This window comes from Aulonocara sp. 'chitande type north' Nkhata Bay, linkage group LG20 (assembly GCF_057382095.1).
Source record: "Aulonocara sp. 'chitande type north' Nkhata Bay isolate Kocher_YH1m ecotype deep benthic linkage group LG20, A_spYH_male_GT1.1, whole genome shotgun sequence".
NCBI lineage: Eukaryota > Metazoa > Chordata > Actinopteri > Cichliformes > Cichlidae > Aulonocara > Aulonocara sp. 'chitande type north' Nkhata Bay.
Window position 1 is genome coordinate 22,046,542 of NC_141363.1, and position 12,116 is coordinate 22,058,657.

At 42.2% G+C, this 12,116-nt stretch overlaps 1 protein-coding gene across 1 annotated transcript in view; it reads left to right on the forward strand.

Annotated features, from left to right (window-relative positions):
- Positions 1 to 12,116, forward strand: part of plxna3 (plexin A3) — a 140,956-nt gene that overhangs the window by 115,388 nt on the left and 13,452 nt on the right. The window contains exons 14-23 of the mRNA XM_086276859.1: positions 6,772 to 6,868; positions 8,600 to 8,790; positions 9,433 to 9,581; positions 9,657 to 9,777; positions 10,065 to 10,201; positions 10,298 to 10,468; positions 10,555 to 10,648; positions 10,888 to 11,007; positions 11,181 to 11,300; positions 11,382 to 11,525. Of these exons, the coding sequence (XP_086132985.1) occupies positions 6,772 to 6,868; positions 8,600 to 8,790; positions 9,433 to 9,581; positions 9,657 to 9,777; positions 10,065 to 10,201; positions 10,298 to 10,468; positions 10,555 to 10,648; positions 10,888 to 11,007; positions 11,181 to 11,300; positions 11,382 to 11,525 (1,344 nt within the window). The remainder of the gene's footprint in view (positions 1 to 6,771; positions 6,869 to 8,599; positions 8,791 to 9,432; positions 9,582 to 9,656; positions 9,778 to 10,064; positions 10,202 to 10,297; positions 10,469 to 10,554; positions 10,649 to 10,887; positions 11,008 to 11,180; positions 11,301 to 11,381; positions 11,526 to 12,116) is intronic.

A 12,116-nucleotide genomic window follows, 5' to 3' on the forward strand; every position in this document is an offset into this window, starting at 1 on the left:
CAGTTGTCCATAATTTACATGGATTACTGTGGCACCCAGCTGCCCTGCTAACTCACCACCAGGCTGTAGTGAAAGCTTAGCAAGTAGTTGGCGTTTGCAAACTATAGGGGACTGTGGCAGTCTGCTGCTGACCAAAGCAACAGCAAGGAGATTTTCTACCAAGACCATACATCTCTGTGAGCAGTTTCACCTGGCCCATACAACTCAGCTTGTTAACACCAGTGTGAAATCAAGACTGGCACCAGAGATTTAGAAAGATGGTTTACATTTAAGTTAAAATTTAAAGATAAATTGAGTCATTGCAGCAAAGGCACGCCTTTATCCACAGTGTGGACAATTTTAGCCCCTAGATTACTATTGCACTGCCACTGCAAGGCCAGAAGCAAAGAGGCTATCTGCTGTTCAATGGTGCATATCAGACGACTTGGAAGATATAGGCTGATTTATATAACATTTAGATTGATTGATGTTTTCTGTACAGCCTTTAACTACGTTTCAGCTCAGTTATCCAAAGTGTGAATGTTCATTTTATCAAAGTGTGTAGGGCCTCTGGAAAAGCCTTTGATACAGAAGCTACAAACTCAGTTTGTAACAGTCAGATTAAATGAAATCTGACTGTTTCATTTAAGGCCCAAACTGCCAGCTTTGTCTCACTTAAAAACCAAATAGCCTCGTTTTAAATTTCCCATTCAAATCTGTGGTGATAAAGATTACCTGTACAGGTATAAAAACTGTGAATCATAAGGTTTCCCGTCCACTTTAAGTCCACTAAATTTAATCACACAACCCAGTGGACACCAGTGGAACTGCAGTTCAACGTACTGCATGAGCAGCTCTTAAAGAGAAACACACACACACACACGTTCATGCCGCTGTTGCCAAGCACCTCTGACCCCATAGTGGCATCCCTAGCGACCACAAGGGTTACCATGGGGACAACAGAGCCACACATACTCTGTGTGTGTCCACCAGCTCTGTGACATTAAGACCCAGCAGGAGAGAGAGAGAGACAGAGGAGAGACACTAAGAAAGCAGACAGGAGCAGGAAGAGAAATACTGACAAGTAAAAAGAAACAAGAATTAAGATCGACCCGAGTTTATTGTCCCGGTGGGAGAAATGTTTCCCAGTGAATTACTCTGAATAACAAGCCAAGTGACACAAAACATAGATCACACAATCACATCTGAGCGCTCAGCAGCTCCCAGAAAGCCAATAGACACACGTAAGAAGCTTTAAAAAGACAAAGAGGGAAGGCAGGTTACACAGAGCACAGCCATGGGTCGGCTTTATTGTAACGCTCAGGCCCTGCAGTACTGTACAGACTTACTGTACTATCACTATATATTTTTAAAGAGCAGGGAAAACAAACTATCAAGCAAGCAACAAATAATACCTCTTTGCAAACAGCTATATAAACTGTACAGACAGCACAGTGAATAGGAAAGAAGAGAATGACGGTTAAAAGTCTCTGAAGTTGTTACAGTTTCAGGGTTGTGGAAGTTCAAGCACTAAATTAAATTTAAACCTAAACATTTGAATTTGAAGAAATAAAACTCTATAGAAAAGGCTTTGCTTGCAATATCTACACTTTACATTTCTTTTTAAAAATTTATAGATTTTTCTACAAATAAACTCCTCAGAAGTCCGGGGGGATCGTTTTCGCTTATGTGTTTGCCTAGTCATTAACCTGTAAAGGTGCTTTTTGCAATTACGCCTTTGTTTTGAATTTTGTTCAAGCCAAGTCAGTAACTTCAGTTGTGGGGCAGCAATCTCAGCAGAGACACCCAGACCTGCGTCTCCCCGGCCGCCTTCTCGAGCTCTTCTGGAGTGTCAGTGAGGCATTCCCAACCCAACCAAGACATGTAATCTCTCCAGCATCCGCTGGGGTGTCTGGGCCTTCTCCTGGTACGAAATGCCTGAAAGACCTCAACTAGGAAGTGCACGAGGATGTCTGGAGGAGAGTCTGGCCACCCTTTAGAGGAAGCTCATTTCTGCCACAGTCTCCCTTCTTTTAGTTACTACCCACAACTCACGACCATAGCTGAGGGTAGACTCATCAATTGAGCGTTGCTTTTGCACTCAGCCCTCCCTTTACCACAGCAGAAAGTTTCCACTCGATACCATCCTTCAATCTTCAGCTCTCTCCTTCCTTCACTTGTGAAGTTCCCGAAAAAGTTCCCGAAATACTTAGAACTTCTCCACTTGGGGCAACAACTCACTCCGAACCCAGAGTGCGCCCTCCGCCCTCGTCTGACTGAGAACCATGACCTCAGACTTGCTAATTCTAATCCCAAACAGCGAGTGTGAGTCACAGATCATTGTTTGTTGAAACCAGCACGACCGCACCATCAGACACGAGCAGAAACGTGATCCTGTGGCCAATGAAGCTTACACCCTTTACCCATTGGCTGCACTTGGAAACTATATCCATAAAAGTTATGAGCAGAATTACTTGGTCTTTGGTGACAAAGAACAGCCCTGCAGAAGCGCACCAGGTAAATTAAAAAATTAAGGTTGGAAAATTCCTTTTGCCAAAGGGAGCCTCGAACCAGCTGCTGGATGGTTCAAATTATGGGAGTGTGACACATCAAAGACTGTGCTTAACAGTGAGGAAGCTAATGAGAGGGGGAAACAGATCACTTTCATGTGTGGAGGAAACCACAAGTACAGACGCCCCACCACCTAAAGAGAAGAGATGGTCTTATGGTTTCTGCTGGACCAGATATGCCAACAGTCCTCAGCCTCATCTTTTGGTAGAAGTTAGCTTATGCTAGCATTGTGCCAAGAAAGCTAAACTACACACACGAGCAGCTACTAGCCTGTGTGTGTCTTACAAAACGCATATTTGTTAGTGGAGTGGTGGCACATTTGCAAAACAAATTATAGGTCCAGATGTTACAAATGTGCAGTGAAAGGGCCTTCATCTGACTTCAGACTCCAAATAAAATTGGCATAGAGGCTTTTTCGGATGGATATGAATACAGGTGTGCCCTGAAAGGGCAGGTCATTGTTCTTTCTATGCCTATACTCGGTGAATATAACGCTATTTAAAAATGTTCATACCCAGGGGCTCACATACGTGCACAAACACATTACAGTTGAATGCCCAGCTAAAAAAGTGATGCAACAAATGGCTTAAATGCACACGGTTTTCATGTTTTATGCTTAAAATGTAGTGACTTTGGTGCTTGGGTATTGATGCTTGAGTAGTCGTGTTTGTGCCTCATCTTGGAGGCTCAGTTGTGGCGTGAGTGTGCGATCAGGAGTGTTTGTGAGCTTCAGATGTGACAGGTTGGAGCTCTGCCACTGTACGAGCTGCAGATAAGAGCTGCGTTCACCAGCATCGCCTGTGATTGTCATCTGTGGCGCCAGTGTGTGTTCAACAGCACTTTCTCCTTTCATTTCTTATCCTGCCTGCCTCTGTGTGTGAGAGAGAGAGTGTGTGTGCGTTACAATGACTTATGATGCTGCTCTCTTGGGCTCAGCTGGCTGCTTTTAATGGAAAATCAGCACATTAGACACACACATCTCTCTCTCTGTCTCTCAATTGGTCTTGGTATTTCACATATTTCAGCTGTGTGGTCATCACTTTAACACACACACTCAATGTACTTATGTCTTTGCGAGGACTCTCACTGTATTCAAGGGCTTCTTATCTTAACCATTGCAATCTAAAGCTGAATCTAATCTAGCCTCCCAGGCTGAAAAATGAAGCCAATGAGACAAAAACTGCAGTTCCTCTGACGGCCACTCGCTCCACAAGTCTGTGCCCACAGACTCTTGGGTTGAAATTCCCATTTTTACAGCAGAAGTAAACATGTTTACAACCTCCTTTTGGTGCCTTTGAAGTATTTTTAGACTCAATTTTCCAAAATATTTCCCCTAAATTTCCACATTTTAACAAAAATGTCCTACTTTCGTAAAAACAACACATTCTGAAATGCTAATTTTCTAAAAATGTACTCTTGAAAAATATGCTAACTTTACTAAAAGCTGCCACTTTTCCAAAATTTCTACATTTGCATAAAATGTCCAACAAAATTTTCCCCAAAAAATCTTTGCTCAGCATTGATTCACTTTCCCAAAATATCTCCACTTCCAAAACGTGCCCATGTGATAGAAAAATCTACTACTTCTCTAAAAAGGACACATTTTAAAAGCTAAATACATTCAAAAACATCCCCACTTTTCTAAATTTTTGCAAAATGTGTAACCAAATTGTCTTACACAAAGGATCAATTCCAAAATGCCGTCACCTTCAGAAAACTATCACTTTTCTCTAATGTCCCACTAAATATGAGGATCCATCCATCCAATCTCTTCCACTTATCCTTTTCAGGGTCACGGGGGGGCTGGAGCCTATCCCAGCTTTCACAGGGTGAGAGGCGGGGTACCACCAATCACACCCACATTCACACCTGTGGGCAATTTAGAGTCATCAATGAACTTAACCCCACTAACTACTAGATATGAGGATATTTTAGGAAAATACCAACATTTTTTGAAAATGTATCTTTTCCAAAAATAAGGTTTTCTTTTTAAAAAAATTCCTGTATTAGTCCAAATATCTTCAATTTCCTGAAATGCACTTGTTTTAAAAGCGCTTCTAACATTCAATAAATGTCCATTTTCTGTTTTACAAAGCAAAATTCTTCTTTTTTTACAGAAAATGCTCCACAACCCCAGTTTTTTGAGGGGACGCTTGTAATGGCCTCATTGTGAACTAAATGTCCTCAATTTTTGGTAATTTCTTTTGATAATTTTCTCTTTCCAAATGGAACTTTACTTTCCACAAAATGTCCTCACGAGCTATGAAATTCAATTCAGGCCTCACAAAGACACAAAAGTGCTCGCACTTATGAACAATGAGGCCGTTCTTGCAGCTCTGCAGAAAAGATCATTTTAATATCAGTGCTTTATTAATTACAGCCCTGTCTCTGCTTCCGCGCGTGTGTGTGTGTGTGTGTGTGTGTGTGTGTGTGTGTGTGTGTGTGTGTGTGTGTGTGTGAGAGAGAGAGGTAAAAAGCCGTAAAACTGTGGTTGGATGGTGAAGTATTTTTGCTGAGGATGGAATATTGACCTGAACCCGTTTTCACTTAATGAAATTTGTTAATTTTGTGTGTGTGTGTGTGTGTGTGTGTGTGTGTGTGTGTGTGTGTGTGTGTGTGTGTGTGTGTGTGTGTGTGTGTGTGATGTAAGTTAATGAAATGAGCAGCAGACCAGAGTCATTAAGACACATTGATTTTCAATCTTTCTGAAAACCCGACTTCGGTTTCACCGGCTGTGTGTGCGGCTGTGTGACGTCAGATTATCTGGTGCCTTTGGAGTCGAGCTGACATATTCAGGACACAGCCTCTCTGTCTTCTCAGCAGCATGGGAGATGAAGTGTATTGTTCAACACACACACACTCACGCTCACAGAGGTTATATTTTTTAGATTTTTGTTCCATTAACACCCCACTGTTTATCTCCGATGAGACCGGCAGGTAGATCAGGTTCCTATCAGCTCTAAGTCCATAATGTTGTTTCTTTGACAGTGTTTTGTTGGTTACCATAGAGACCTGCAGCCGCCATGACAACACCGATCCAGTATGTGTGTGTCTGTGTGTGTGTCCATTTTCCATCTTTTTCTTTAAAGCAGCACCATCTGTCCTCAATTTCTCTGAAAAGAAACTGTACAGATCTTACCTGAAGTAACGCCGGCTGTAGAAACATTAGCTGTGGGACTTTCACCATATGCTGCTGTAGCGCCTACAAAATGTGTTATTTTCAGTAATATTGTTACATACTTGCAATCTGCCACAACCTCAGCACCACGGACATAATTAAGAGCACATTTAAGATTTTTTTTTAAAAGGCTTCCTGCTATTTAAATGGATGTCGCTATGATGCGCACCACTTACCTAAACAATGACTGCAGTTAAGCAATACTTAGGGCCTGCATTCATCTTCTCTAATGGCTATCCTGTCTCAGGCACATGTCTGCTCAGATCCCTGAAGATGGATATCTGTCTGCTGTATGGTATTTGCCATTACTGTATTACTTAATTCTTTAAAGTCTACATGCAAAGCAATTTTCCTGTTGTGCATTGCTTTGGTCACTAGTATACCCAGGGTTCAATCCGGCACACCGGACGGTTTTTTTAGACCCTGAAAAGTCTGCAGACTGTTTAACATGTGCCAACCCTCCATTGGCACTCCCTGATGGCAGTGGTCTCTTTCAGCAGGATGGGGCTCTCAGCGAACATGACAAGGAGTTAAAGGTGCTGCCTCAGCCTTTCAGTCTGACTGAACTCCTGTGAAATGTGGTGAGGAAAAGAAAAGTCATCCAGTCCATGGTGGCCTCACATGATAACATCCAGGACTTACTGCAAAGTCTCTAAAACCTTGGTGCCTCCGGAGGTCTGTGGAGTTCAGGGTTTGATGGTTCAGAGTTGTATTTGGAGCAGGAGGGTAGTTTTGATGTTTGTCTGACTGGTGGAGTAAGACAGGAATACTGACTGCACTGACACTTGTGTGAATATCAGCTGTACTCATATTATTACAGTTGCCAGTGTGGTTATTGAACGCTGGCTTCAGTATATTTTATCTGCATATACAATCATTTGCATTGTTTTTTGTTCTTCTCTCTTCTCTACATCGATTTGTTCTTCCCTCCTTTAATTAAAATTTGTTCCTGCTGCTTCCCGTTAATTAACACAGAATCAAATTTTCCGTTTCCCAATTAAAACGTGCCATACTTAAATTACTCCCCCTCTGTGTCTCTGCAGTATTGGTATGAAGGGGACGAGGCTGGTGATCTCCCGGTGGATTTCTCCATTGTCTGGGATGGAGATTTCTTCATCGACAAGCCCGCGTCTATGAAAGGTAAAACCTGCTAATCAAACTGCTCGTCTTCAGAAATCTGTGAGTCGATTAGGACTTAGCTTTTATCAACTTTGATTGCTTTATAATCAGTCTAATTTAAGTTTTAGTTTGTATGGTGAATATGAAACAAATGAGACACCATCAGTAAATATAAACATCAAGTTTATTTAAATGAAACATACAGAGCTACAAAAGTGTGCGTTTCTGTTTGTCGTAAATGAAAACAGAAAGGACAAAAAATGTTTAAATGCTCAATATTTAAAGCCCATATTGACACAAATGAAAGGTTTTCAAGGCGTTTTGTAGCTCAGGATTTTGGGTTATTCTTCCTATTTGCTATGCTCTTAGAGATATTTAACGCTGGGTGTGAGCGGGGGCTTTGCAGGGGCTTTGTGGCTCTCTTGAGGTATCCCATTGATTTGGAAATATTTCCATCCTATAAATCTCATTATTTTTTTTCTTCATAGCTTTTTGTAATATTTGCTTCTGGAATTTGGTCCTTCCATGGTTGAATCCATGCTTCCTTTTGCCAGTGAAACATTCACAGTGTCTGCAGCACAGGCCTAAAGCATGATCGATCCACTGCCATGCTGAACACTTAGAGAGATGCTCATACTTCTGTGAAGCAAAAAATTTCTATTTGCCTTCTAGGAGTTGTTCCAAACACGCATTTAAGCCCTTTAGATGTTTGATTGCAAACATCTGGCACTGAAATTTGTGTCGAACAGAGATTTGTTCTTCCATGAAGCTTGCAGCGATGTGGGTTAGCTGCTTAGCAGAACAGAGCGACACCGCTCCAGAGTTTGCTTCCTGAAGGTCATCAGTCAAACTTCTACAAGTTGTTTCCTCTGAACTTGCAGACCTGAACTTCCACTCGCCCGTTCCTGCAAACATTCATTTTCTTCCAGTGTTCTCTTGCTTTGGGGCCATCGTGTAATTTTAGCAGCGTCGAGCAGCTGATTGCTGCTGATTGTCGGGACAGAGTTTGAGTATTTATAGCACAGGTGTCAAACTCATTTTATATCATGGGCTACGTATATAACAAATTGATCTCAAGGGGACCAAATCAGTAAAACAATGTTGCTATAAGCTATTTTTAAACTTCACACTCAACTCTCACATTTAATGAAGCAAAGTTTTACCAAACATGATAAACAGCCTGAGGAAGAAAAATAAGTATCATTTAAACAATGTATTATGAGAGTATGTGCACTTAGTTTGGTAACTTTGTGGAAAAAACCTGTCATTATTTCTCAGCCTAACATCTTTCAGTTTGGAATAGATTATTGCCTGAATCATTAAAAGCCCATAAACCTGCAGATGATTTAGACCTCTGGCTTGGATGAAGTTAAACGTTTGGAAAACCATTCGGATCAATCCGTCTTTTCTTAATGATTGTGACAAAATCCCAAAAAGCCTGCTTTATTTATCTGCAAGTTTCTTTGAAAATTCCTCCAGTGGGACGGGTTAACCCCTTGGTGGGCCCACCACAGTGACTGTGATCACACCACATCCCCAACGAACTGATTAAACTGTGAGACTTGGATAAAGTTATGGGACTAAATGGCAAAAGGCAAAAATAATCAACAGATTTTTCTTAAACTTTCTGCTTTGTGAAAAATCACCTCATGATATCTTCATGCTGACAGTAGCAAAAATGCACATACGACTCTTCCACCTGTGATACGCCGTGTTTGGCTGCTGTCTGATCAAACGTGTGCTGTTTGTCAGCGTTGCTGTACAAGTGTGAGGCTCAGCGCTCCAGCTGTGGTCAGTGCCTCAAAGCTCCAACTGCCTTCGAGTGCGGGTGGTGCACCGAAAGCAGGAAGTGCCTCCTCCGACAGCACTGCCCGTCCCCCGAACAGAACTGGATGCACTACACCCGACACAACCTGCGCTGCAGCCACCCACGCATCACCAAGGTAGGGAATCAAACCTGCGACTTGCATGCTGCAGGGTTGTCAGTTCACTGTAATCAGTACTGGAAGCCCTCTTCGAATGATCGCAAACAACCAACAATAAACTAATTTACCCATTTTGGCCTGATTTTACATTTCTGCCATTACGTACAGTTGTGCGGTAGAACAAGGCCTTTGCTCAGTACTACACAATGCTGTTTGTCCCAACGAGTACCAGAACACTAATACATAAACAGTCTAGTAATGTTGGCTTTTTGCATGTTTTGAGTCGAACATGTTTTAGAAGATATTAAGTCATGTGTTCACAATATTTTGTCTTCCTTGTTTATGTCAAGGAAAGTAACACAATGCAACACAAATGATCATAAAATTAAAACAACTCCCTAAAATGACCTTAAAAAGACCCTGAGGGTGTGCGCTACCATCCCATAGAAACCTGTAGATGTGTTGTTTAAGTTTATGCTGTTTATTAAAGGATAATCACTGCACAGACATTTTTATCATTTGTGTCTTTCTCTGTTTTGAAATCTATTTAAATATAACTTATTGAGACAACAAGAAAACATGGACAGACAGTAAGTGGCAGCTGCAGCAAATCAAGAAACAGATGTCATGTGATCTCTAAGCTGCGCCCCTCCCCCACAGATCAGTCCAGTGACAGGACCCCGGGAAGGAGGGACTCGGGTGACAATCGAGGGGGAGAACCTGGGTCTTCAGGTGAAGGAGATCGCCCATGTTCAGGTGGCGGGAGTCCGCTGTAACCCCATCCCCTCGCAATACATCAGCGCAGAGAGGTCAGTGGTGTCAGCATGTTGGTATGAGGACACGTTGGAGTGTGTGAGTGCGTCTGACCGTCTCTCTGTCTGCAGGATCGTCTGTGACATGGCCGAGGCTCTTCTGCCTCACTCTCCAGGCGGTCGGGTAGAGGTCTGCATCGGCTTGTGCAACGAAGAATATCGAGCTTTCTCCAGTGACACGTACGCCTTCGTGGTGAGTGCTTCAGCATCCTGTTGGTGTGTTTACGTGCACTAAAGTCACCATTTCGCACTATTTGTGATGGAAACTGAAAGGTTGAGTTATCAGGATTAGATTTCGTGGAATTTTAGACTTTCTTAAATTTAAATCTTCAGGTCTGCCTTGTCTTAACAGTGCATGGAGGAAGCCGAGTTAATTATAATGGACTATAAATTATCATACAGTGGAAAAACTCCTGTATGATACTTGATGTTTTTTATTCTTTAATGTACCACCGCTGTCTTTTGTGTTTTATTCTCCAGAGCCCGACTTTCAGCCGTGTCCATCCAGAGAAGGGACCTGTTTCTGGGGGAACCAGACTGACGGTGATGGGTCGACACTTGAATGCCGGCAGCTCTGTCACTGTCTACATAAACAAGGAGGAGTGTCTGTTTGTCAAGTTAGTTGGGATCTCTTGACTCTGACATGCACCCAGTAATATATCTGTTGGTAAATAATAACCAGATGCAATGATATATCTCTCTTTCTCCACCAGACGAACTGATCGGGAGATAGTTTGCATAACTCCCAGCTCCACGTCAGGCACGGGCGAAGCCCCCATCCGTCTGAAGATTGATAGGGCCGAGGTTACAAGCACAGATACCAAGTACACATACACGGATGACCCAACCATCACCAGCATTGAACCAAACTGGACCATCCTCAAGTAAATCCTCCACATTCTCCTCATCACTAATCAAATAATCAATCACGATAATGGATCTGTAACCTGTGCGTCTGTTATTTGCGCAGTGGCAGTACGCTGATAACTGTGACGGGAACCAACCTGCACACCATCCAGGAGCCCAAAGTCAGAGCCAAATATGGAGGAGTGGAAACTAACAATGTAAGAACAAAACTCTGACCTCAGTTATTCCCAAGTTCAGGATCGGGACCTTAAACTGTACCGCAGCACTTATTGGTTTTATGCTCTGAAATACAATAAAGGTTATTGGAGTTTTGAGGAGATGAAGTTTGTTTGTGAGATGTTGTTTTAAACCAGTTTCAGCTGCGACCTTAGCCGTCAGCACTCTGCAGTCACCCTGCATTCTTCGTCCTAACCGGACTTCATGGTTTTCTCTCCAGTACTGCACTGTAGTCAATGACAGCACAATGACATGCTTGGCTCCTGGTCTGGTCTACACTAAACCCGACCCGCCAGAGGGGGCGCTGCGGCCCGATGAGTTTGGCTTCATCTTCGATCAGGTATCGCTCACCCACAGCAAGCAGCACCTTCTACTTTATCATAGTACAAGCTTATGACACGCACAAAAGAAAAAAATAACCTGAATCACACAGATCAGAGATAAAAACACACGTGGAGCATTTTTACTCTAAATGACATGTTGACATTACATTAATATTTTCATCCTGTGCAGGTGTCCTCTTTGCTGGTGCTTAACTCCACCCCCTTTACACACTACCCGAACCCAACCTTTGACTCCTTGGGGAACTCTGGGATCCTCGAGGTGAAACCAGGGTCACCCATCATCCTCAAGGTTTGAGTTCTCAAACTTGATGCAATCCATATTCAAAGTATATGTGTGAATGATCCAGCTAAACTTGTCTGTGTGTTTCAGGGTAAAAATTTGATCCCTCCTGCCCCTGGTAACAACCGCCTGAACTACACAGTCCTGATTGGAGAGTCACCCTGCCTCCTAACCGTGTCAGAGAACCAGCTGCTTTGTGATTCACCGGATATCACCGGAGAAAAGAGAGTCGTGGTGAGTAATCTCTTCTTCATTCTTACCTTAACCAGTGATTCATAGAAAACAGCAAGAAATAATCAAGAAAGGTTACAGGACACAGGAAAGGGAAGTTTGTTACATTTTGTTTTTAAAGTGAACAAAACTGTAAAATACAAAGAGGAAACACACAACTACAAAGCAAGAAAAGAGAGACAAGAGACCATAACATACAAAAATGAGACAAAACAGTCGCTGAAACCAGAAAAAACAGACAACAAAGATACAAAAAAGACCTGAAAAAGGAAAAAACATTATAAGGATGCTTCAGACTACACAGAGATTTAAAAAATGGCCAAAACAAAAAACAACCACAATGACCACAAAGAGCAAATCAAAGACACCAAAAAGGATTCAAAAAATGACCATAGAGCCAATAAAAGGGACAAAAACAGGTAAAAAACCTCTGCAAACATCAACTTTATATAACAGAAAATGAACCAACCATGAAGCAGGAAATCAATAGATCAGCTTATTACAAATAAATATTTTGTGTTGGTGTATGTAAGGTTTTTTTTATGCTGAATTTATTTCCTGACTGAGCTTCCGAAAAGCTTTCTGTCAGCTTTT